Genomic DNA, 27,308 nt, shown 5'->3' with positions numbered 1-27,308 from the left:
CCTAGCCATTAATATGTCAAAACTAGCCGAGGCACGACTAAGCTCTGCTCTTCAGTCCTATCACTCTCCCCAACATCAGTGGCTAACCAGATCCCAAGCCTGATAGCACTTCCGATCTTAGGCTCTTCTCTATGGATAAGATACTCCCAGGCCTGCAAGCCAAACCCATATAAAGCAGATTGGCACTCAGAAACCAGGTGCCTCGGATCGGCACACATCAACACCACAGGTTTCACATCTGCCTATCCAGGATTTGGGTAGCTTGGATCTGCACCCATCAACACCACAAGTTTTGAATCTACTTCTCCGGGAACTGGGTACCTTGGATCTGCACCCATTGACACTACAGATTTCGCATCTGCCTCTCCAGGAACTGGGTACCTCGGATATGCACCCATCGACCCCACATATTTCGCTTCTGCCTGTCCAGGATTTGGGTTCCTCGGATCTACACCCATGGGTACCACAGGTTTCACATCTGCCTGTCCAGGTACCGGGTACCTTGGATCTGCACCCATCGACACCACAGGTTTCGCATTTGCCTCTGCGGGAACCGGGTACCTCAGATCTACACCCCTCAATACCAAAGGTTTCTCATCTGCCTCTTCAGGAACCAGGTACCTCAGATATGCATCCTTCGATACTGCCGATATCGCATGTATCCATCGACACCACAGGTTTCTCATCTGCCTCTCCAGGAACTGGGCACCTCATATCTGCAGCCATCGACCTCACAAGTTTTTCATCTGCCTCTCCAGGATGCCCCCCCTACCTCAGATCTACAGCCATCCACACCACAGGTTTTGCATCTGCCCCTCCACGAAATTGGTACCTCAAATCTGCAGCCATCGACATGACAGGTTTCACATCTGCCTTTCCAGGAACCGGGTACATCGGATCTGCACCCATCAACACCACAGGTGTCGCATCTGTCTCTCCAGACACGACAGGTTTTGCATCTGTGTCTCCAGGAACCGTGTACATCAGATCTGCACCCATCGACATCACAGGTTTCACACCTGCCTCTCAGTGAAGTGGGTACCTGTGATCTGCACCCATCGACACCACAGTTTTTGCATCTGCCTCTCCAAGAACCAGGTACCTCCGATCTGCAGCCATCGACCCAACGTGTTTAACATCTTCCCCTCTGGGAACTGGGTACCTCGGATTTGCACCCATCGACCCGACAGGTTTTCATTCTGCCTCTCCAGGAAGCGGGTACCTCAGATCTGCACCCATCGACACCACAGGTTTCACATCTGCCTCTCCAGGAAGCGGGTACCTCAGATCTGCACCCATCGACACCACAGGTTTCACATCTGCCTCTCCAGGAAGCGGGTACCTCGGATCTGCACCCATCGACACCACAGGTTTCACATCTGCCTCGCCAGGAAGTGGGTACCTTGCATCTGCACCCATCGACACCCCAGTTTTCACACCAGCGTCTTTCACTGTCTCACTAAGGACCCCCGTACACCCTTTTCCACCAAAAGAGGCAACACGTTGCTATACAAAACCACTTGCTTTACATTTTGAAAGAAGACGCTTAAGTAATGTAATTCTATATTTTTAACGTCTAAAGTAATTTCATTAGCGGGTCACGTGCGCTTGCTGATCACTTTTCTGTTTCTTCAAATTAAGCCCCTTCTCCCCAACCCCCAAGGCAATAATGCAGCACTTCTCGTATTGCTCCCAGGTGTGCACTGGAGCGTACCAAAGGCGTGACAGGGGAGCCTTGTTGCAGCTGCTGTCTATTTAGAGCCCCCACCCCTCTGCTGACGAGCCCGTCATATTTTCATATCATCTTGTCCTCTCCGGTTCCACTTTAGCTTCACAAAGGGGCCAGCTTTCCAATGTGCCGCCATCAGCTCAGGTGCACTATTAATCATCGTCTGTGCATCGATCGGGTTTTCCAATCAGACGCAGGCTTTGTTATGAATGCGCCCCCCATAGATGCGGGGGTGGGGGGAATGAGGGGGGCTCGCCCCTGCGGCTTCTGAGTCACATAACAGTCATACACTGCTGAGTCTCTGGTCCCTGCTCGGGGTCACATGGGCATGGGGTGCACACACACAGGTCTTAGGAGACCTAGGGTCACAGCACTGGACTTCTGCAGATCGAGGTGGGGGCCTGTAGGGCAGAGCTTGGCCCCTCCTGTCCAGGTTTCACCAGTCTTGACATGGCGCCCCCATGGCCCTTGCCGGCCCATACAGGCCGCTTTATTCTCAGACATCTCTGAAAAATCCACGCGAATCTTAACTGTGATTAGCCTTGAAGAAGAGCCACAACCGTCATCTAGGTAACCGTGGACGCTACCACTTTGAAACCATACAACACAATTTGTTGTTATTTTAAGTCCCCAACAACTGCTACAATGCCCCAAAATTGTTGTAACATGCCATTTAGAGCGTCTACCCATCTGCTGAAGGCAAGGCGCATCTGAGAGTTACAGTAACAGGGCGTGTGGGCATGCCCTGGTATCATATTGCCTTCGGGAGAGCCAGTCCCTGATTGGCTGCTCTTATTACAGGCACCAATCACAGGACACCGGATCTGGGTGGCGTCATTACTAAGCCAGTCACTGCTGACTCAAAGTAAAACAAGACATCCTGTTCCAAGGGCCCTGGGAGCTCCCTGTATTCAATGCTCTTCCCATAGGTCAGTAAAATAATGATTTCATCCAATCCTCCCAACAAAGCTGGTTCCACGATCTCAGGGGCTCAAAGGTGATTCCACGATCCCAGGGGATAAAAGGTGGTTCCACGATCCCAGGGGATAAAAGGTGGCTCTACAATCTCACAGGCTCAAAGGTGGTTCCATTGTGAGGAATTTGTACATCCGCATGGGGAGTGTGTGCTCGTCTGGGCTTTTTGTGAAGTTTTGTAATGAAAATTAATGATGGGAGATCAACCTCTGAAAATGTGCATGACTAATCCGCACACATTTTCCTCTGCTCACCGCACAACAAACACAAAGTCATGTGTACTCTGGGGGACACAGCGTAGAGGCACAGTCTGACCATTCACATTTAGCTCTAATGTGACAGCCAGAAGTACATGAAATCATCAAAAGGAGGAAGGCAACACCTTCCTCCGGTCATGGCCAAACGAATTAAATATCAAATGCTCCATGGATCCACCCTGGCCATTGTCAGTCTGCTGGTGGCGGCGCATACTGATGAGAGTTAATTGAAGCAGGCCTGCGCGAGGCCTGATCGCAGAACTGACAAAAGGGGACAGGAAACCACCACCTCTTTAATATGCAGTGTGTCTAGTGAACCAGAGTGAGTGGTTTAGCTTCTTTCTGGAGCGGGTGGGCCCAACACAGGAGTTTAAAAGGAGCTCAACTGGGATGCTAGATGAGAGCTGTCCTCCGGGGAGGAACTGTGGAAGCTGTAGAAGCCGCGAACGGAGAAGAAGGAGAACCCAAATGTGATCCAAGATGGAATGACTACTCAGCCCGCTGCCGCGATAATCGGCTGGGCACCCGAGGCCCCGGCAAAGCATCTGAGTGAGAGGATGCCCAGCTGGGTAGAGACAGGCATCTGCAGAGCTGCTGCAGACCCCGCCGGTTACCCGAATGCTAACGGAAGCAACGCAACTGCTCGGGAAACGCTCGTACTTGCAAGGAAGAAAAAAACAGGTACGCCGCTTACCATGGAGGTATTAGAGGTCTGGGGAAGCAAGGGGGTGAAATCATAAGCTGGATCTAAAGAAGGTTAATTAATGAGAGTTTGGGAGCAAGTGGGTCAAGCACCCTGGAACGAAAAGGACTAATTAGAAGGATATAATCCTACGCTTGGTAAAGAAGCATGCCAAGTTGATGGGGTAAAGAACTTTGAATCTGAGATGTATATCCTTATGAATTGTCAAGTAACATTTACCTAAAAGGATACAATGCTCAGAAGCCCAAAGGGAAGGAAAGTAGAATTAGAAGTCATCTAGAGGAAAGGAGCAGAACCCTAGCCTTGGGATCCCATATTTGTGAACACTGTTTATTTGACCTGCTTTGATTACCCGAGAGACTGGGAACTTGCTTGGAACCACCATGAACACTTAACTTTGGTAAAGAGATCAACCTTGCACAGTTGGTTTAAGGTATTAGTGTTAGGGACAGACATATGCCTGTGACATACTACAGTGACAGACTTTTTGGTTTTGGACTTCCTAACAATTTCAATAGTTTTCTTTGAAGCACAGAAAGCCCTCTTAGCTTTAGTGATAGAGAGGCATGTTCCCAACCCTTTCTTTATGAATACAAATCTGTACTTATAAATGTGCCACCATTGTGCCTGAGCCTTACTTCTGCCCCCTTACAGGGGACACTTGGAATGACATGGGGATAGATTGATACAGGGGGCTTCAGGCAGTGGTTACAGGCCAGGGAGGCAGAGGGGCAGTCAGAATGATAGACTATTAAGGGGGCAATTGGAATGACATGTGGATAGATTGATACAGGGGGCTTCAGGCAGTGGATACAGGCTTGGGAGGTAGAGGGGGACACAGAAAGATGAAGACACTTGGAATGACATGGGGATAGATTGAAACAGGGGGCTTCAGGTAGTCGATACAGGCTATGGAGGTAGAGGGGGACACAGAAAGATGGAGACACTTGGAATGACATGGGGATAGATTGAAACAGGGGGCTTCAGGCAGTGGATACAAGCTAGGGAGTTAGAGGGGGACACGGAACGACAAAGACACTTGGAATGACATGGGGATAGATTGATACAGGGGACTTCAGGTAGTTATATAGGCTAGGGAGGTAGAGGGGGATAAGGAAGGATGTAGACCCTTGGGATGACATTGGGAGAGATTGAGACAGGGGGCTTCAGGCAGTGGATACAGGCTAGGGAGGTAGAGGTTGGTGTGTTTGTTTGTTTATTTTATTTGTATAGCGCGCCAGACCCAGGGGTATATGGGCACAGATATGGTTACAGGATACAGGTTATAGATTTAGAACATGTTGTGCAGAATTTATACAATTTACACAAATACAGTTAATGTACAGGAGTTATACATTTTATATAATATGTACACAGGAATGATACAGAAGCAGTACCATCAGACACAGGGTGGTAGTGAATGCTGGCTAGGGTGTGTGTATGAGGTGTCCAGAGTGATCTGAGGTGGTGTTCATTTTTATTCAGTAGCCAGGTGATAACCTGGGTTCTGAATGATTGAAAGGTTGAAATGGATTTGATGTCCAGTGGAAGTGTATTCCAGAGTTGGGCGGCTAGAACCGGGAAACTGGTTCCACCGGCTCTTTTTAGGGTGTATTTGGGCACCACCAGGCATAGTGTGTTGGTGGATCTGGTGATTCTGGTAGCAGGTTTCATGGTGAGTTTATTGGTTAGATAAGGCGGGGATAGGCGATTCAGGGCTTTGTAGGTGAGACAAATGGACCTAGATAGACTATTAAGGTTGCACTTGGAATGACATGGGGATAGATTGATACAGGGGGTTTCAGGCAGTGTATACATGCTAGGGAGGTAGAGGTGGACCTAGATAGACTATTAAGGTGCACTTGGAATGACATGGGATAGATTGATACAGGGGGTTTCAGGCAGTGTATACAGGCTAGGGAGGTAGAGGTGGACCTAGATAGACTATTAAGGTGCACTTGGAATGACATGGGGATAGATTGATACAGGGGGTTTCAGGCAGTGTATACAGGCTAGGGAGGTAGAGGTGGACCTAGATAGACTATTAAGGTGCACTTGGAATGACATGGGATAGATTGATACAGGGGGTTTCAGGCAGTGTATACAGGCTAGGGAGGTAGAGGTGGACCTAGATAGACTATTAAGGTGCACTTGGAATGACATGGGATAGATTGATACAGGGGGTTTCAGGCAGTGTATACAGGCTAGGGAGGTAGAGGTGGACCTAGATAGACTATTAAGGTTGCACTTGGAATGACATGGGGATAGATTGATACAGGGGGTTTCAGGCAGTGTATACAGGCTAGGGAGGTAGAGGTGGACCTAGATAGACTATTAAGGTTGCACTTGGAATGACATGGGGATAGATTGATACAGGGGGTTTCAGGCAGTGTATACAGGCTAGGGAGGTAGAGGTGGACCTAGATAGACTATTAAGGTGCACTTGGAATGACATGGGATAGATTGATATATATATAATATTTACAACATTGGCATTTTACATGAAAAGGAGATAATACATGACGTTATATACAAATAAGAGGGAAGCGACAAGCAGAGTCATAGTAGGTTAGTTGGTTTCAAGAGTGGCAAGCCATATTTTTACGCTTGTCCTGAATTGGGGCAGAGCAGGTACAGTTCTCATGGCTGCATGTATAAAGTTCCTAAGTTTTGATGCTAATACCGGGAAGCTAGTGCCTCTAGATTTCTGACGGTTATACCTAGGGACTATAAGGCAGTACAGTTGGGCTGATCTAGTGGGTCTAGACAACTGTTTTTTGGTGAATCTACAGACCAGGTAGTTAGATGATGAGTTTGTTTGGCACTTATGAGTAAGGGTCAGTGTTTTCAAAGAGATTCTGTTATTAATGGACAGCCAGCGGGCGTTGCGCCTTGTTTCAGAGATGTGGTAGGATCGGGTTATGTTAAAGGCTGCTCTGATAGCATTATTTTGGAGGACCTGAAGTTTGTTTAGATTTCTTTTACTGGTTCCGAGTTAGAGTGCATTACAATAATCCAATTTGGATAGGATCAGCACTCTAGCTAAGGTGGAGCAGCTAGTGAGGGAGAGAAATAGTCTACAGCCGTTTATTAATGTACAAGTGTAGGCTGTGGCAGAGGCTACAGCGCTCACTTCTTTTGTTAGCATTAAGGAGGATTCAAGATAGACACCTAAGGTTTTAATGACTTTGGAGACTGGGATGTTAATGCCGTCTATACAGAAGGAGTTGAAGTTGGTGTCGAGTTGGTTTAGTTTGGCTTGTGAGCCGGTTAATAAGAGTTCCGTCTTCTCATCATTGAGGCAGCAGACATGTGTGGCCATCCACACCTGATTTTTATTATTGAAGTTGTAGGCTGATTGGGCATGGTTTCCTCAGAAAGGCCACTTTGGCACTGCCTTGCTGTGGTAATCCCAGATTGTCTGCCTGGTCCACATGGTGGCAGAGCACTTATGGGGTTTCTGAACCAGAATTATATGAGCAGTTGTCTTTTGTGTAGCATGTGATCAGGGATGTGATGTGACTTTCCCTTTTGTTTCTTTTATGCTACGTTGCTTTATCAGCATTTCTCTGTCCTGGAAACCCAAAGGAGCAGAGATCAGCTGTTACGGGCCAACTCTCAGCGGCCCTCCATCAGCGGCAGCTCTGGGAGTCGGGATCTGTCCTACGGGCCATCCAGCAACTGCATTACAGTGTGTGAACGTCTCCCCAGCTGACACGTGAGATCAGGCGAGAGTGGGCTGCACCACCCGCATTCTCGTCGGCAGACTCAACCACAGTGTGTCTCACCGAGCACATGTTGCAGCTTTCGCCGGCTGTTACCAAAGTGCCGAGGCGTGGGTCACATATGTTGCAGTCTTTACAGGCTGTTAAGGACAGGTTGAGGCGGGGGACATCAGAGGAGACCGACAGGACGCGTCAGAAGACGTGAGGAAGAATGACTCTCCACCGAGCCACGGAGGAACCTGCAGCAGAGTGCTGCTGCAGGCATGTACTGGTTCATATACCTCATCGCCAGTTGTTGAGAACATTGGGCCTTCAGCAGGAATGCAAGGAGGACACAGAGACATGCTCTTCTTTCAACAACTTTATTTATACCGACACTTCCTCCCACCTGACTCCTCCTCTTCCACTCTCGTGTGACGTAGACTTAAAGGGCACACTCCGATGTATAGCGTTCCCTCACAACAGGAGAGTAATCGTAATAGTAAATAACGACAACAGTTTAAGGTTACTTGGCTTCAGCACAAAGGGAGCATTGGGTCTTAAAATGTCACTAGGGGCCTTGGGAGAAGGACCAGGGGGACGGAACCACAATTTACCTTGTGCTGTAGGTGTTCTTGGTGGGGGGTTCAGAGACCTTATGGCACTTCCCAACTAGGAGGTTTTCTGCAGAACCTAGTTGAGCACGCTGTGTGCTGGGTTGGAACAGGATCTGGAGCTGCTGAAGGGTCCTCTGGATTCAGTATCTCCCTCTGTTCCCTGGGGGATGTTTAGGGGAGGGACAGTGCTTCCCTCTTGGAGGTCCTTGCCTTCCATCACAGGTGGAAGATTTGAGGCAGACTGTACCTTCAGCCATGGTCCAATGATGAGTTCTTCCTTCTGCTTCTGGTGAAGCCTTCAGGTGACCTGCCAAAAGAGGGGCTCAGCCCTCTTTTAAAGCCAAATGGACCAAAGGGATGGGTGTAGGAACAAACCCCGGGTCCCCACCAACAATCTCCTGTATGCATGAGGTCATAACCAGAGTGCCTTGCAACATAAAAGGTAAAGGGGTGAAAACATGCAATACTACGTCCCACCCATTTCCCTGTCTCTTGTGGATCAAAGAGTTTCTTTGGTTAATGGAACTCTCTGTGATTCCAGATTAAAGCAGCAGGTCTCCATTGTAGATGTGTTGAGACCAGATTTCCTGGTTCCTGCAAGCCACATACTTGTACCTTATGAATGGGATCCCGCTGCGATGTGAATTACTGTAAACACGGAGTTTTAGACATGACAGTTCATTGTCAATTGATACTGAGAGTGGGAGCTGGATTCAGGTTGACACTGTTGCACATGAAAGGCTGTTGGGGTTTCCTGTCTCCTTTGTTAACCTCTGCAGCCAGGCCCCATGTGGGCCTGTTTGAATTACTCTATGAATTGTATGCAAATTGCTGCCACCAGATGCATGGCTCAACAAAAGGACAGGGTGGATCCATGGAGCCTTTCTTAGTTAATTAGGCTGACCATGGCAAGGGGAAGGTTTGGACCTTCCCCTTCTGTACTCCTCTTGTCATATCTCAACTAAAGGCCATCCAGAGTAAACAGGTATATGTTTATGTCATGCACTGAAGATAGTAAAATGTGTGCAGATTATCCCCACACATTTTCTGGAGGTTGATCTACCATTATTCAATTTCATTTAAAAATTTAAAAAAGCACAGGCGATCACACACCCACCTTGCAGGTGGTTGGATTCCTCACAGGGCCCATGTAGGCAGGTCATTAAAGAATTGAATTGGTGAATGTGAACATACACTTCCAAACTTGTAAGTAAGAGGAATCTGGTGAGTTCAAGAACCAAAAAACACACTAAACCAAGCCCTGCGAGATAGCTCTGGGTATAGAGCGTCCCTGCTGGAACACAGGTACCAATCCTGTCAAAGATTCAGAGCATATATTAGGCAGACTTGGTTTCCCTTCCTAAGGCCTTAGGAGCAAACTTGCCTAAGGGGGCATGGCTTGGCAAGAAAGGCCTGCTTGGCCTTCGCCCCTTTGCGGCTCTGTTAATCCGCCTCTGTGTTCCAGGAACAACCGCCTCTCGCTGCCCAATTAGGAAGAGTCACCAGGAGTTTCTGCAGGTCACCAGCAAATCCTCACCCAATGGTTAGACGGCATGTCAATGGTGCTGCTCCTGGACCCCTTCACTGTCTGGTCATGTGGTGACAGCAATGTCAGTGTCATGCTTTAACTATCATTGCTATCAGACAATGGGCCTCATTACGCGTCCAGCAGTAACCCTGCTGGTGCAACCGGCGGGTTGCTGCCAGACCCGTAAAAATGTACGGCGCCTGACTTCCAAATGCCAACGGCTCATTACGAGACCGGCTGCCGGGAAGTCAGACGCCTGTAATTTCGTTAATCCCCATTCCCACAGAATCCTGAAGGACTCAATGGGAGTGTGGACATGGAAGCACTGTGCCAGTGGTTCCGTGACGGGTTAGCTTATCGTGACAGCTTCCCTGGCAGGGTCAGACCTGTCGGGCACAGCGGTGCCAGCAGGCAAACCTGTATTTTGCCAGACCAGACACAAGGATGCTGGTGAGCTCACTGGCACCCCTATTTCCAGGCCGGTACACTTGTCATGAGGCCCAATTTCTGTGTGCATTATTGCCCACAAAGCGCATAGAGAAATTACATTCATATTACGATACCAACACATTTTGGTGTAATCGTCCAGTCATGCCAGAATGCATTTGAAAATCAAAAACCGAGAGATGTATGCCCTGCCCATAGTCACACAATACTATGCCCAATTGCACAAGGACCCGCCCACATGTCATGTCAAAAGGTAAACACAGTTGTTGTAGCTGCCATTAGAAACACGATTGTATGTCAACCATGAAAAGGTCCAATATTTCACAAAGTTATATTTGCTGCACTCTATATAGTCGAGTCTTATTCCCCTGAGGTAGCAATTCTCTTACTTGGTGATGCCTCATACCCGGGAGCACCTACACACCACGCCTCAACAAATATTAACCTTGATCCACACAGAGTCAACTTGTTGCGTTGCCCATTACATAGGATGATCAACCGTCACTCAGGAGTATACAAGTTTCCCAAACCCATGCGCAATAAAGTCCCCCAGCTCTGTGTTTGTTCTTGGAATGCTGGAATCTAAAGCCCTATGTTGAAAAAGGATCAAAAACGACTGAAAAGCCAAGAAATATTGAGGAAAAAAAACAGGACTGTACCATATGGCTTTCTGGCTCATGGAATTGGTCAACTCGAGGGCTCTGGGAGCCATTCTGTAAAGCGTCAGAGGGGAGGCCATGGACTTTCGAGTGCTGCAGGACCACCCTTCACACACTGCACGTTTCACCAGTCTAGGTCTGTAATCTTCGCATTCTGGGACTTGGACTTCCCAGTATTGGAGCTGTGTGTGTAGCTACATACCAGTCTTCGCCCATGGGAACGGGAACTCCAGAGCACACAGCCGGGTCCCATCCACGCCTCCACCCGATTGGCTACCAGCAGCAGACTTTTGTAGCCAATTGGATGGAGGCATGGGCGGAGCCGCAGAAACTCTGAGCCTGCACCGGAAAACCCAGAGACCCAGAGAAGAGCGTAAAACCCAGAGTCTCCGGACTAAACCCAGAGGTTATGTAGGTATGCGTCCAGAATGAAGTTAAATCACCAGTTAGAAGGTTGAAAGGCCAGCCTGCCAAGCACACAGCAACAATAATTACAAAGCCCTCCAATAATGCGAGCTGCAAATCAATGCATGTGGCAGGCCTTGCACAAAAAGTGTGCAGTATGAAGGGGTGCACTGCGGTTTGCAAACACAGGAACAAGGCACTGATCCCCCGGCACCTCCACAAGCCGGCTATGCGATAAAGAACTTCAACACACCAGGGAGTAGTGGACCCCAACTCTCCACGAGGAGGCTCGGGTGCATCTTTCTACATCACCAGCCAACCAAGAATTACACATCAGATAAACAGGGTTGGACTGATACAAAAGTAGGCACCGTATACATTAACACGGGCCGTGCATTACAATTGCTTTTTATTACTTTTTTCCAGAAACTGCTTTCTACATTCCGAAATGCACATTTTCAGGCAAACATGTAATTTCAATGCACATTGAGTCAAAAAAATGGTCAAACTATCAGTGTTGTTGTGCAATAACTCAATAAAGTGGTCATATCCTCCCACAAAAGAGAGTAACACTAGTCAGAGGGCCCAGCTCTGTTGGCACTGCCCTTTTGCCCTGTATGCCAGGTGGATCTGGGGGTTAAGTACACCCCCACTGTTCATGAGCAGGCTCGGGTACATCTCTCTACACATCTGCAACAACTTAAAAATACGGGTGTGTAGGCTACCCCAACTCTCCTCAAGGAGGCTCGGGTAGATCCCTCTACCCACCATGGGCTGTATTACTGAACCTTTGCACTGGTGAAAGCACTATTTTGCACAGTATTTGCATTGGGACAAAAACTACACTAGACCAAAAACATATTTTTTCAATTCATTTTTGCACCAGGGCAAAATTTAGTTATAAGTCTGTTAGCCGAGCACCCAAGGTGGAACCACAGATTGCAGCATAACAAGCACAAAAGGGTGCATTCCACTGTTGCGACCATCTGTGCACAGCCCTCTCCCCTTCCTTGTCAGGGGGAGGCCACCTGAACCCACGGCTGTTATGCAGCAGCCTCTGCCTGCCTCCACCTGCTCCTGCTCCCACCCCCACTTAGCTGCTAGGGCACCGGCCCTGGGCTCCCGACTTCCCTGCTACATCTGCAGTCTGAAGAGCGCAGACGGTGCACAACCTTTTGTGCCCTGGGCTTCCGGCGCTGCTTTCTGCAGACTGCGAGTGCAATTTTTGCTTTAGTGATAATACGAATAGTACACTAGGGAAAACATTGGTCAGGCACAAACATGTATTGCAACTATGTGTATTTTGCACTAGGCTTATTACCCCTCATGGTAAGAAGGTCATTAAACACCAATGCACTGGTTCAAAGATTCTGTAATGCATCCAACAAGCACTTGTGGGGATGGGTCTCTAATCACCTTTCCCCAAAGCAGGCCCACCACTAAAGAAGCGAGAGCACTTGGTACATAAAGCAAGTTTATTGTACAATCAACTGGGAAGGGGCTAGGTGACGTGGTAGAGTCCAAGTAACCCAAGTCTATCCGAACCACACATGTTGACACATTATATACATGTTTGCAGCAGTTAAAACACTTGCATATATTTTATTACAAAACACCCCCACATGTGATTGGTCAAGACCTATACAAAAGAAATCCAATCTTTCTCAAAATCCCCTGTTCTCATTGGTAACGATAATCTTAACTACCATCTTCAAGTCATGTGTACAACACAAACTCTTTTTAGATGTTTCCATGGTAGGTTGTGACATCATCACAGAGTTACACATTCACATACAAACATTATGTATTACAAGTCACAGCTGGCCTGAGACCTTCTAGCCCTCGACATAAATGCACATGGTTTTCACGAATACTTCAAACAACATGAAGAGGGCAGGAATACACAGGTTACATTTGGACTGATGATAACCATCTCACCCACCCGACTTGCTTGTGTCTCCAGAACACTGTAATCTAAACGACTACTAATTCAACATGCATGACCTCTGGTCACATCCTGAGAAAACAATCGAAGTCCATGAAGTATTGGTCACTATGGCCTCAAGAGTGACCAAGCATTGGTCATTTCACACAGAGTTAATTGTTGGTCAAAAGCAAATGGCTGGATCTCTCTGAACAATAAATAACATGCTCCCGTGCACTTGAAACCCTTGATCTTGAAAAGATTACACCTGCCTTTCACGATATTGCCAGGCCATAAAAACCACAGGCCGGATTGTTGTCTTGACCATCTGCTTAATGTTGAGGTTAATCATTATCTCTCCTTTAGCTTACAATCCTGCAAAACCAGTTTTCTCAGTCACTCAGAATTCCCTGCAAACCCGACTGTAGAATTGTAATCAATGTATAAAGGAGTGCAGTGCATATAGATTTATAAATGTTCCATGTACGTATGTCAGAGTGCATGTTTAATAACTACTGTGTCTTCTTCACAGTGGGTTTTCCATGACAGGTCTCCGACCTCACATGCAAGTTATGAAACTGCTCATCGCCCAGCTTTTAGACACTTCATAGCACACGATATGTAGATCGCGTTTATATTTAATTGGCAATTTTGAAAGTAATCTTGCTGCACGCATGCAAATCGTAAATGTATCAACTTGCACACAAAGTAACACTAAAAGTAACACATACCACATTAACTAAACTTGATAGATATAAAATTGCAACATTGCGCCAACTCCGTTTAACGCCCAGTCACAAATAAGTTGTGCACATCATCAACCCCTCTTACTCATTGGGACCTTTCCTGACCCCCCCAAAAAACTCATCCCATGCTCATTTTAAAGATGTAGAAGTGGCGAAGGATGAAATCAGATCTCCTTTGATTCTAGGGCCCCAAATCCTCTCAGTCTTCCGTGAACCCCCCAAAACCCACACCCTGCTCCCCCTTGGCTGTGGCAAAGCTAAATTCAATTCAAAGCATACAGTTCATAATGCTTGGTAACATTATGCAATCTGCATAAATTATTATTAAATATAACCTTATGACACGATGTACAATGATTATAACATGTTTGCTAAAAAGCCTGTATTACAAGGTGGTCAATTAATGCTGACATACATTAATTATTGTTTATTTCTTAATGGAGAGGAACCCAAAAAGCAGAGCTTGATGTGTGGACGTGAATTATAATTGTAAATCCTACTTCATCATCTTTTTTCGAACAAGACATTGGGCACCATTACAAGTACGGCGGTAACCACGGCTGTAAAACCGCCTGGTTACCGCCGGATTACTATTACCATTCCGCCTCCGTGACTCCCGGAATTACCAGGGCATTACAGCCCTGGTGTCCAGGGAATTCCGGAGGAGGAATTCAGTAAATCCCCATTCCCATTGAGTCCCATAGGACTCAATGGGAATGGGGAAGTGGAAACACCGGCACCATCTCGTGATGGTGCTGGTGTTTCCACGTCCGTCTGCAGGCGGGAGGTGTTCAACCCGCCAGGTCAGACCTGGTGGGAAGATCACCTTCCGCCTGCAGGACTCGGGATCGGGCGGTCCGGAATTAACAGTGGCAGCGGGTTTACCACCACTGTTAATTCCGGACCGCCCGACCTGTAATGAGGCCCATAGCTACCATACGCCATCATGCGTGACAGCGTGCAGGACCTGGCCACTGCATGCATCTCTGCCTGCTTGCATTCATTGCTATCAGTGTAAGATGCATCACGGCCCTCGCTCGTCTTCATAAGGGGTTCAGGAAGGCATTGCAAGCCCTGCACACCAGTGTAATTCACCAGGGTGACTGCTGTCCTTAAGAACACGAGCCACTCATGTTTATTGTACTTTTTTAGCCAGAGAACTGGACTTATCTTCTCTGTTAGATTTCTAATACTGCCCTGGGGATTTAAAATTCAACTTGTATTCACTTCAATACCCACTATTTCAAATTCAGCGCTTGCAAGCGCTGCATCCTAGTGCTATGAGTCTGCACAGGAAGCTCCACTCTTCCGCCAATCACAGAGGACGAAAACAAGTCTGCAGAGGAAGCTCCACTCTTCCGCCAATCACAGAGGACAGCTCCACTCTTCTGCCAATCACAGAGGACTAAAACACGTCTGCACAGGAAGCTCCACTCTTCCACCAATCACAGAGGACAGCTCCACACATCTGCCAATCACAGAGGACTAAAACACATCTGCACAGGAAGGTCCACTCTTCCGCTAATCACAGAGGACTAAAACACATCTGCACAGAAAGCTCCACTCTCCCGCCAATCACAGAGGACTAAAACATGTCTGCACAGGAAGATCCACTCTTCCGCCAATCACAGAGGACAGCTCCACTCTTCTGCCAATCACAGAGGACTAAAACACGTCTGCACAGGAAGCTCCACTCTTCCGCCAATCACAGAGGACTAAAACACGTCTGCAGAGGAAGCTCCAGTCTTCCGCCAATCACAGAGGACTCAAACACGTCTGCACAGGAAGCTCCACTCTTCCTCCAATCACAGAGGATTAAAACACGTCTGCACAGGAAGCTCCACTCTTCCGCCAATCACAGAGGACAGCTTCACTCTTCAGCCAATCACAGAGGACTAAAACACGTCTGCACAGAAAGCTCTACTCTTCCGCCAATCACCGAGGACAGCTCCACTCTTCTGCCAATCACAGAGGACTAAACACGTCTGCACAGGAAGCTCCACTCTTCCGCCAATCACAGAGGACTAAAACACGTCTGCACAGGAAGCTCCACTCTTCCGCCAATCACAGCTGACTAAAACACGTCTGCACAGGAAGCTCTACTCTTCCGCCAATCACAGAGGACAGCTCCACTCTTCTGCCAATCACAGAGGACTAAATCACGTCTGCACAGAAAGCTCCACTCTTCCGCCAATCACAGAGGACTAAAACATGTCTGCACAGGAAGCTCCACTCTTCCGCCAATCATAGAGGACTAAAACACGTCTGCACAGGAAGCTCCACTCTTCCGCCAATCGCAGAGGACAGCTCCACTCTTCTGCCAATCACAGAGGACTAAAACACGTCTGCACAGGAAGCTCCACTCTTCCACTCATCACAGTTCTCATCTGCCCTTCCAGATGGATTTTACTAGCCAATGACACCCTTTGGCTGCTGAATGCCACCTTATGTAAGATTCAGGACATGGAACTGAAACATGGCTGCCTGGTCACCTGCAGACCCATGCTCCCACCTGACCCTCAGAATCGGTGCCATTGGAGGAGGCGTTGATGTTCCCCCTGGTGTATCTTCAGAGGAAGTAGTTATTTATGTGTCTGTGATGGTGGACAGCACAGTGGAACTCCTCACATAGGGCAAATATGGCAGCTTCTGTACTGCACGTAGCTCTCTACCTACCTTTCATCCAGAAGGGAGGGGCTCAGGAACCGAGCAGACTCATCGTCATGGCTGCTCTGCTGGCTGCTCTGCTGGCTACTGCACAGAAGAGGAGAGAAGGAAAAACAGAAGACATAGTGAATGAGGGAGGAGGAACATGGAGTAAATCGGGAGAGGCGGGGGAAGGAGAGCCAACTAGCGGACATAAAGAGAGATGCAGGGGAGAGGAAACAGTATGGGGGCGTGGAGACACCAGAGAGAAGCAGAAGCAAGAAGGATGGAGGAAAGAGGAACAGAGAAAGAAAGGAAAGACAGATTGAGGAGAAGATGAAAGGGAAGAGGCAGAGTGGGAGGAGTGCAGAATGAGAAACATTGGTGAGAAGGAGGAGAGTGTTCAAGGTGATGGATGAAATGGGAAGGGACAGTGTTTTGCACAATGTAGAGTTAGGCCATGAGAATCAGGAGCGGCGCGCGGCAACCGGAAGACAGAGGGAAGGGAAGGTGCAAGTGGGGGCATGGATGTGTTGGAAATCATTTCAAAGAGGGAAAACAGAAGAGCAAGAAAAGGAGAAGAAAGGAACAGATGCCGTGTGTTAATACCAGTGTCGTAAGAAAAGATGTAGCGGCTTACTCCAGCCTCCCGTACAGTGCACAGTGTGTCAGCACAATACTTCGTACACAAGAAGCACACACAATCATTCTCCTGGAGCACACACAAGCTCAACACAATACTTCAGTCTGTAGAGAGTGTGTCACCACGATACTTCAAAATCAGTACAAATGATGTCAGAACAACTCTCCAGCAGTGAACAGGTGTCAGCTATTATTATTATTATTATTTTTATTATTATATTTATTGAGCGCAGACCTCGCTTCGAGAAGCAACAGAACTCTTTAGAGAAGTATACAATACAGTACAGATACATAATGGAGCACTTTACAGAGCTGTACAGCACAACAGTAAGGATACATAACAGAGCGCTTTAAAGAGCTGTACAGTACAGCAGTACAGATGCATAACAGAGTGATTTACAGAGCTGCACAACAGTACAGATGCATAACAGAGAGCTTTACAGAGGTGACAACAGTACAGATGTATAAAGCAGTGCTTTACAGAGGTGACAACAGTACAGATACAGTGGCAGATTTAAGGCAAAGGGCCCCGTGGGCAAAAATTACAGAGGGCCCCCAAGTGGGCGGGTCCTGGAGGCGGGGCCTCAAAGTGGGCGGAGTTGCGCTAAGATGAACTTTAGGGACACATGATTCATTTTATTTAAGTTGTGATTTTTAAGGCCCGAGCGCAGACATCCAGCTCTGAACTAATATTACAACAAGCAGAATTCAGGTCTGCTTAAATCTGCATTATTTCTAAACTATGATACATTAAAGACTTGCTAGAGCAGAGGAGCGTGCGTTTCTGGAAAGGGAATACAGCGAGAAGTAAACTGCCCAGTCAGAGCACCCTGGACGGAGCTGCAGCGAACAACTGGGAAGTGATTAACACAGAGTAATAGTGGGCATTGTGCACTGTGCGGCAGGCGTTTAACGCCTATTAATAGATTCATTGCCTCCATTACAGTGCGCTGTGATCATCTGCTGAAGTTCGGGTCTGACTGCAAAGAGTGTCTCAGAGAGAGACTGGGAAGGGAAGGGGTGGGGCAGGGCACAGGGGCCCGCTCGCCATTTGTCTGTCTGCCGACCACTAAGTCCGCCACTGTACAGATACACAATGGAGCACTTTACAGAGGTATACACCAATACAGATACATAACGGAGCGCTTTACAGAGCTGTACAGCACAACAGTACAGATACATAACAAAGCGCTTTAAAGATCTGTACAGTACAGCAGTACAGATGCATAACAAAGCGCTTTAAAAAGCTGTACAGTACAGCAGTACAGATGCATAACGGAGCGCTTTACAGAGCTGTACAGCACAACAGTAAAGATACATAAGGGAGTGCTTTAAAGAGCTGTACAGTACAGCAGTACAGATGCATAACATAACGCTTTAGAGAAGTATACAATACAATACAGATAAACAATGGAGCGCTTTACATAGGTATACAACAGTACAGACACACAACAGAGTGCTTTACAGAGGTATACACCAATACAGATACATAACAGAGCGCTTTACAGAGCTGTACAGCACAACAGTAAGGATACATAACAGAGCGCTTTAAAGAGCTGTACAGTACAGCAGTACAGATGCATAACAGAGTGATTTACAGAGCTGCACAACAGTACAGATGCATAACAGAGAGCTTTACAGAGGTGTACAATAGTACAGATGTATAAAGCAGTGCTTTACAGAGGTGACAACAGTACAGATGCATAATGGAGCGCTTTACAGAGGTAACAACAGTACAGATGCATAACGGAGCGCTTTACAGAGGTGTACAACAGCACAGATGCATAACAGAGAGCTTTAAAGAGGTGTGCAATAGTACAGATGCATAAAGCAGTGCTTTACAGAGGTGTACATTGCAGATGCATAACAGAGCGCTTGACAGAGGTGCACAACAATACAGATACATAACAGAGCGCTTTACAGAGGTAACAACAGTGCAGGTGCATAATGGGGGGCTTTACAGAGGTAACAACAGTACAGATGCATAACAGAGCGCTTTACAGAAGGCACAACAGTACAGATGCATAACAGAGTGCTTTTCAGAGGTAACAACATAACAGCTATTCAGCGGGCAGTCCGTTCCTAGGCCTGGAAAGGACTCTGTAGATGGGAAAAGATGGCCTACCTGGGCCTTTACCTGAAGGTGGACAAGGATGGGATCTGCAGTCCCCCCTCCGGATCCATACCACCTTCAGCAGTGGAACCTTGGCCATGAAACTGCAGAGTCTAAGAGTGGCAGTGCTCCCCTCTCCCAGGACCATGTTCTCTTTCCATTCTTAAGGCCAGTGTCTGCTCCTTCTGTACTTCCAAAGGGCACCAGGTGTGTATGGCAAGCAACAAGTCAAAAGCAGACTCTGCCCGAGACCCTTCTCCTAATCTCATCGGAGGAAGGTGTTTGCTACCTGTACTGGGTGTAGGACAGGCACCCAGGCAAGGTTCTCCCAGAGTCCTGATCTAGCACCATATTTAATGCCAGTGATTACTGCCCTTAACCCTTCCCAAAGAAGAGGAGGGGTTTGGTATGAGAGATGACAATGCAAATACCGCATTTCCCTGAACCCCGCTTCCTTGGCACACCCCAAACAATAAATAACGAGCCTTTGTAGTTCCTACCGGAGTCAGGGTATGGTTGACAAAGAAGATGTCAAAGACAATGTATCCCGTAACAACTGTGGAGTCCGGGGCCAGTGTGGGTTCGCGGAAGCCCCGCAAACAACGGGTGGAGAAAACAATGCTATGGAAACGTATACCACTTACCCAGTCTGGTCCACGTGAGCAATCCCCAGTTGGTGAGGGGAAAGGGAGTGAGTGGGGCCACCAAGAGCACCAGCGAACCAAGAGCAGAGGGACACCAGTGCGCACCTGTGTTAAGGAGACAAAGCTTCTGCCTGATTGAAAGATGGCTGCCCGGATTCCTAAAGCCTCAAAGAAGTTTGTACTACGGCAGCAGGTAATGCGGCTGAGAGACATGAAGAAGCTAAGGAGTCTGAGGAGGTGGAGTGTCAAGAGAAAGCTAAAAGGTGACAGAGAGCTGAGAGATCTTACGACACCACAACCGGGGAACTTATACCTGGCACCAGAGGGCAACACAAGCAGAGGGTGAGATAGAGCAGGCCGAGCTCGATATCCCTAATAATGAGCTGTGCCCTCTATCGCCCGAAGTGAGATGGGCCCTGTATCCCTAAAAGCGAGCTGGGCCCTGTATCCTGAAAGTAAGCTGGACCCTCTAACCCTGAAAGCGAGCTGGGCCCTGAATCCCCGAAAGTGAGCTGGACCCTCTAAGCTAGCTGGGCACTGTATCCCTGGAAGCGAGATGGGCATTGAATCCCTGAAACTGAACTGGGCACTGGATCCCTGAAAGTGAGCTGGACCCTTTAACCCTGAAAGTGAGCTGGGCACCGGATCCCTGAATCCCGTAAAGCGAGCTACCCTGCATCCCTGAAAGTGAGCTGGGCACTGAATCCCTGAAAGTGAGCTAGTCTGGATCCAGCAAAGCGAGTGGGCATTATATCCTTGGAAGCAAGCTGGGCACCCGGTCCCTGAAACTGAGCTGGGCACTGGATCCCTGAAACTGAGCTGGGCCCTGGATACCGGAAAGCAAGATGGACACTATATCCTTGGAAGCAAGCTGGGCACTTGATCCCCAAAAGCAGACTGGACACTTGATCCCCGAAAGTGGGGTGGGCACTTGATCCCCGAAAGTGGACTGGGCACTGAATCCCTAATAGTGGGCTGGGAACTGGATCTCTGAATATGAGCTTGGCCCTTGTAAGGAATGTGATCATCCGCACAGCATGTGGCACTCGCCTGGGTTTTATTGATATTCTTTTAAGAAATTGAATGATTGGAGATCAACTTTGGAAAATGTGGGGGGCTAAACTGCACGTATTTCCCTATGCTCACTGCACAACAAAAATATAAATCTGTGTACTCTGGGGACACACAGCCTACAGGCTCAGTCCTCCCTGTCACATTTAATTGGATTGTGACAGCCAGGAGTACGTGAAAGCACCAAGAGGAGAAGGGCAACACCTTCCTCCTGTCATGGGCAGCCTAATGTGATTTGATGGAGATAGAAAGTCTGTTCTCGCCATAACTTCACGGGAGACCTCTGCTTTGATCAGGGACCACAGAGAGCTCAATTAACCAGAGAGACCATTTGATCCACATCAGACAGGAAGATGGGTGGGGCATAGTAGTGCATATTTTCACCACTTTACCGTTCCTGTTGCAAAGCACTCTGATTATGAGCTCACGCATAACAGAAGATTGTTGGTGGGGACCCAGGATTAGTTCACTAAGGTAGGCTTAACCTGCACCAATCACTTGGGCCCATTTGGTTTTAAAAGAGGGCTGAGCATCTCTCTTAGCAGATCATCTGATGACTTCTAAAGGAGTAAGAAGAAGGATTCATTTGGACCCTGGCTGAAGGTACAGTCTGCCTCAAAGCTTCCACTAGTGAAGGAAGGCCAGGATTTCCAATCAGGAAGCAAGATCCCTCCCCTAAACATCTCCCGGGGAACAGAGGGAGATACTGAACTCAGAGGACCCATCCAAGAGCTCCAGAACCGGTACCCAACCAGCACACAGTGTGCCCTGCTAGATTCTGGAAGCAAGCTTCCTCGGTGGGAAGTGACAAAGAGTCTCTGAACAAACGAAAAGGCTGTTGCCTGCAAACACTCTCCTCAGCTTTAGGGCATCCGCCTTAAAGGATGACACAAGCCCAGCGAAGAAGCTAGGAGGATTACAACGACAATCATCAACCAGCGTCCATCTTTTAACAACATTTTCGAGGCAGTCGAGCCCTTGAAACCAGACTGACTGCACCACTGACTGTTGTCACGCTGCAGTAATAGAAGTTGTCCGAGACGCCTCGATCAATATTCCTGATCTGCCAACCAGCACAGAGACAACGATTCTTGACCCTGGGCCGCCATGTAGGCCAGCCTGTAGACATCCGTCCAGTATTGCTTGTTGAACTGCCTGCCGCCTGATACCCACAGCTGTCTCCCATCTTGAACTCTGTCAAAGGAGCTGCAAAGTGCCTTGGAACCGACTCGACCCTGTCGAGCATCAAGATCATCTCAAGTACCAGGTACATTGTGGTTCTGTCCCTCTGGTCCTTCTCCAAAGGCCCCCAGTGACATTTACGACCCCCTTGCTCCCTTGGTGCTGAAACCAAATAACCTTGAACAGTTAAGATTGATAGCTTTACCGACTACCTTCCTGTCTCGGGAGGATGGCCCAGGGGCAACGTGCTCACCTTGGAAGCAAGACGATATGGAGCACCACAGGTTCCATCCCCTGGTCCCCACTTAGAAACCTTTGGGTATTAAGTGCGTTATAAATAAACTATCATATCATATTATATCTGTCAGTATCCAGAGTGCATCCCTTTCCTTCTTGAAACTGTCTGTCCTCTGTGTTCCTTTACAGGGTGGGTTGTATTTTGTAGTGTGCTAGAACTGTCTGTTGTAATAATACTAAAGTAGATATTTGTATAGAACCTTGTCTGGACAGTCCCTTTTATCATTGGGTAATAATTGTATTTTTGCTGTGTTGCAACTAACTAACGATCCACGACCTTGCAGAGATAACCCTTCCGTCCTTGGACAAGGAGGTTTATAATTTACATGTGTTTCCAATCATATCCCTTCTGGTGTACTAGAGGTGTGGGGCTGATTGATGGTTTAGAACTGATATTCATCCCTGGACCACTGATGCCCCGGAAGTTGATTCGTCACAGCCCTGTCCTCCTGAAAGTGGGCTGGGCACTGGATCCCTGAAACTGAGTTGGTGTAAGGGAGGCATGGTATCACAGGTATGACACTGACATAAAAGGTACAATTTGTAAAACCTTTATTCAATTCTCAGGGTTTCGAAAAACTCCAACTTTGCCCTATAGCTATGATGGGAGTAGTCTCGATCATCAAATAATAAAGAAAACACAGTCCTAGTCAGTCTGTGTCAAATCAAAATAGCCTATACTAACAAAACCTAATGCCTGCCCTATCTCTTATACAAAAAGTGTCTAATGGGGAATATGTACGCAAAGGAGAATCACAAGAATCAAAGTGGCTGAGTCAGCTCTCCTACCCACGTTGTACAGCACGGAGTAAGGCAGTCCCCGTAGACAGGATGACACACTCTGGCTCAGGTTCTCAAAAAAAAACAGTTCAAAACGTGGATCGAGGCCCGCATAGCCTTCCACATAAAAGTCACTTTTCCAACGTTCCAAAAGTTCTTTCACAGTTCAACAAAAAGGTTCACCATTGTGATGCAGGAAATGCATTGGAGGGACATGGCCTCCCTGTCCTTGTCCTGTAATCCTTTTTCATTTGTGTTCTGCATTATTTTCTGCCCAGGAGTCCATGTGGGACTCCTGGCAGTGCAGCACTTCCTGTTTTCGGTTTGGTGTACAGACCCATGGGATACCCTAATTTCACCCATGTGTGGGCATGCAACCCTGTGCCCCTCGTGTATGTTTTTGGGCACCTGTGTGTGGCCCACAGAGCAGGGTATGGGCTGGTGGCAGCTCCATGCTGAATTTGACAAGTGCTCTGAGTAGCCTCCATTTTGGGATACCCAGGTCCTGCCATTGGAATCAGCTGATTCCTGATAGGAAACAAGATGGCCCTTGTGACCTCTTGCTTTCCATTGCCTGTTACCTTGTTTTTCCAAAGTCCTGGGAAGCCCTGACTCTGTCCCTTACCCCTGGCTGGTGCTGTTGGGTGGAAGTTCCATATATGGTGTTGTTGTGAAGCCCAGGCCAGACTGGCAGGAGCCTTCCCAGTGACTGTATGTTGTGGGTACACCCTGTAGGTGGGACCTGGGTGAGTGGAGTGTTTGACCAATATACACTTCTTGTTGTGGCTGTCTGGTTTCTGGTGTTTGACACAATGACTGAGACAGCCCTGCCCAAAACTGGTATGAATGCAGTGTGTAGTGTTGAATGGCTGGGTACCTTTCCCAATACACATTCCTTGTTGTGAGTGTCTGAGAGAGAGGAGTATGGCATGAATGCACTGTAGGCCTGATTGGCTGACTGACGGCATGAATGCCCTTCTGTATGATTGGCTGCGGAGTGTGACCCAGCAGAGTGGATGAGAGACAGAATAGTATACCTGGGGACCTCTCACCACTGGAAATTGTTCAGAAGCTGATTTGACCCTTGAAGAGTAACTGGAACTGGTTATCCTCGACGCCCAGCTAGAAGAAGAAGAACTGCTGCTGCATTTGCTTCGATGCGCTCTGAAAGCTGTTGAGTTTTTCGAGGACTGATCCGAGAGAGGACCTGGTTAGGTGTCCTCTTCCCATAGTCCAAGGGACCATCGAGCACCGCTAACCTTTGCCGAAGCTCCCTGGAAGTCAGACCCTCGAAAGGCTGCCGACCGGAGACGGGGACCGCCTAGGAGAACGAAGTGAAGCACCCAGACATCAACGCTGTCGAAGTCCATTGCCATCGACCAGGGTTCGGAGTATTGCCGTAACCGCTGGAGGCCCGTCGAAGCCGTGTTGCCCAAACGAGGGGACCGCTTGACGCCATGCCGTCGATGACCGGAGCCGCCCGCTCCTTTGCCTAAGACTGTTGAATCGAAGGACTCCCTTGTCCGCACCGACGACCGCTTCATCCCGCCAGAGAAAGTCGAGGACACCAACGTGCCAAGGAGAATCCAGCGGTGGGTTTCCCGCCACCCAAAGACCACAAAGACTTCGATGACTCAACGCTCTTGTCGTCCCACAGTTCTTCAGAAACTCTTTGCGGTCCTGAACTATCAATCGCCGAGGTGCCCCGCACACCTCATCCTCGCAGGACGTCGCCGACGAGCACTGCCTGGATCGACGCCGTGGCCTTCGGCACCCTCAAACTTTTCATCGATGCCAAGTTCACCTTCTTCGACTCCTCTTGACGATCCTTGGCTCCTGCTTTAAAGGGAGTCACTCAAGAAGGATCCATCGATGCCTCTTGAAGAACTCTGCCATACCAGGTACATTGGGGGAGTAGAAACATTGTAGAAGGAAATAAGACCTATAGAACAATAGATGGACTGGGATTGTGTTATGTCTTTATTTTACAGGTTGCCCGGGTGGGGGATCTGAAAGCTGTCGAGTTTGTTGAGGACTGATCCGAGAGAGGACCTGGTGTCAGGAATCAGGGGTTGTGGTGCAGGAGAAGACGTGTATCGCCTAGATAGGGAAAACACTACAATTCCCAGCAGGAATGGGGAATGGGTGTAGTTTTCTGAAGCGCGCTAGTAACCAGCTGCAGGCATTTTGCATTAGGAGAATGTGCTCTTAATGGCTGCCCGCCCATGCTCAGGTGCTGATGATTGATGTTGGAGAGCACGGGGGGCGGCAGCAGCAGCAGCGGAGCAGCGAAGTGTGAGGCGGAGGCGGGCAACGGAAGAACTAACGCTGAACATGCGTGGCAGCATTCGCATCTCCCGAGCCGCGGCGATGAACGCTGGTTAATGTGTGATTCGCTCTCTTCCGTCAGGTCCGGGGCAGCCGCAGGAGGCACCCGGACACTCAGTTAAGTGTTTATCTGTGTTCTGTGTCCTCCTGGGCCACGGCGGCGACATGTATTGAGCAACGCTTTACTCTCTGCTGTCCGGACGTTATGAGGAAACGTCCGGACCATTAGTTAAGTGTGTTTCCTTGAAGTGTGCCCTATTAATAGTATTGCTTGTGCTACTTGCTACGATGAACCCTATGTTTTGATGCTACTTTCTGAATTACAGAATGGTTATGATTACAAACCAGAAACGACCAAAAGTCTGCTAAGTCTGCATTCCTCAGTCACATTGTTTTCTCCACAAGGGGAAAGCGTTGTGCTATGTACAGGAGTTTGTGTCCACCCATAACTGGGGCATGTTGTTGTCTCAGTGTCATTGCTTGCTATATGTTTGATGTAGCGTTAAGTCATTGCTTTGCAAGTCATGGTCACTAAAATTCGAAAAGGTCATGTGTATTGCTCCATGTGTTTTGTGAAAACTTATGTTATGTCTTACTAGTTTATGTAGAGAGAGTCAGGTTAGGTTTCCAGGGTGTTACAGTATCAAGTCAGGAATTGTATGTGATTTTGCTGGTTTATGTCTAGTTGTTTTCCCTTCCTTACCTTTATTAGTCCATCCCTTTTCCCTAACTCCTTCTTCCCCCCATTGGCTGTCACGTGGCTACCTGTACTTCAAAAAATCCAGGCGCCCGTGCCAACCACGGTGGGAGAGTCGATCCATTCGGCTTCTGTGGTTCGGGAGAGGGGATTGATATCCTCCTCCCTAAGTTCTAGTTGTGACACCTGGTTAGGTGCCCTCTTCCCATGCTCTGAGGGACCATCGAGCACCGCTAACCTTCGCTGAAGCTCCCTGGAAGTCAGACCCTCGAAAGGCTGCCGACCAGAGACGGGGACCGCCGACGAGAACGAAGTGAAGCACCCGGACATCGATGCTGTCGGAGTCCATTGCCGTCGACTAGGGTTTGGAGTATCGCCATAACCGCTGGAGGCCCGTTGAAGCCGTGTTGCCCAGAAGAGGGGACCACTTGACGCTGTGCCGCCAACGACCGGAGCCGCCTGCTCCTTTAGCTAAGACAGTTGAATCGAAAGACTCCCTTGTCCGCACTGACGACCGATTCATCCTGCCGGAGAAAGTCGAGGATGCCGATGCACCAAGGAGAATCCGCCGGTGGGTTTCCTTCCACCCAAAGATCACAAAGACTTTGACAACTTGACGCCCTTTTCGGGCCACAGTTCTTCAGAAACTCTTTGCGGTCCTGAACTATCAATTGCCGAGGTGCCCCACACACCTCATCCTCGCAGGACGTCGCCGACGAGCACGGCCTGGATCAGCGCCGTGGCCTCGGAACCCACAACTTTTCATCAACGCCAAGTTCACCTTCTTCGGCGCCTCTTGACGATCTGTGGCTCCTGCTTTAAAGGGAGTCACTCAAGAAGGATCCATCGACGCCTCTTCAAAGAACTCTGCTCTACCAGGTACATTGGGGGAGTAGAAACATTGTAGAAGGAAATAAGACCTATAGAACAATATATGGACTGGGCTTGTGTTATATCTTTATTTTACAGGTTGCCCAGGTGGGGGGGATCTCCACACAGAACTGTGTCTAGGTCACGGGGTCAGTATTCTGCCAATCGTTCTAACCAACTGCTTTCCTCCTATGTCTATTGTTGCTTGCCTTTATTAAGTGATCTGTGTGACATTTGACCAGAGTATAGTTGATGCACTTTAATTAGATCTGATGATAATTGTGGTACCACTTTAGAACTGTATATATTTGCCATTGTAGATTTTCTGAGCACAAAGTGAGTTA

At 48.3% G+C, this 27,308-nt stretch overlaps 1 protein-coding gene across 13 annotated transcripts in view; it reads right to left on the bottom strand.

The window, feature by feature from the left end:
• Nucleotides 1-27,308, bottom strand: part of GRAMD1B (GRAM domain containing 1B) — a 1,544,984-nt gene that overhangs the window by 1,385,152 nt on the left and 132,524 nt on the right. For all 13 annotated transcript variants that reach the window (XR_011274513.1, XR_011274514.1, XM_069614100.1 and 10 more), the window contains exon 2: nucleotides 16,371-16,448. Coding sequence is in view for 11 of the 13 variants with exons in the window: in XM_069614100.1 (XP_069470201.1) it covers nucleotides 16,371-16,448 (78 nt within the window). In the remaining 2 variants the exon portion in view is untranslated. The remainder of the gene's footprint in view (nucleotides 1-16,370; nucleotides 16,449-27,308) is intronic.

Source organism: Ambystoma mexicanum, chromosome 9 (assembly GCF_040938575.1).
Source record: "Ambystoma mexicanum isolate Mex_15411 chromosome 9, UKY_AmexF1_1, whole genome shotgun sequence".
In the NCBI taxonomy this organism is placed as follows: Eukaryota; Metazoa; Chordata; class Amphibia; order Caudata; family Ambystomatidae; genus Ambystoma; species Ambystoma mexicanum.
This window is presented reverse-complemented; position numbering and strand designations above follow the sequence as displayed.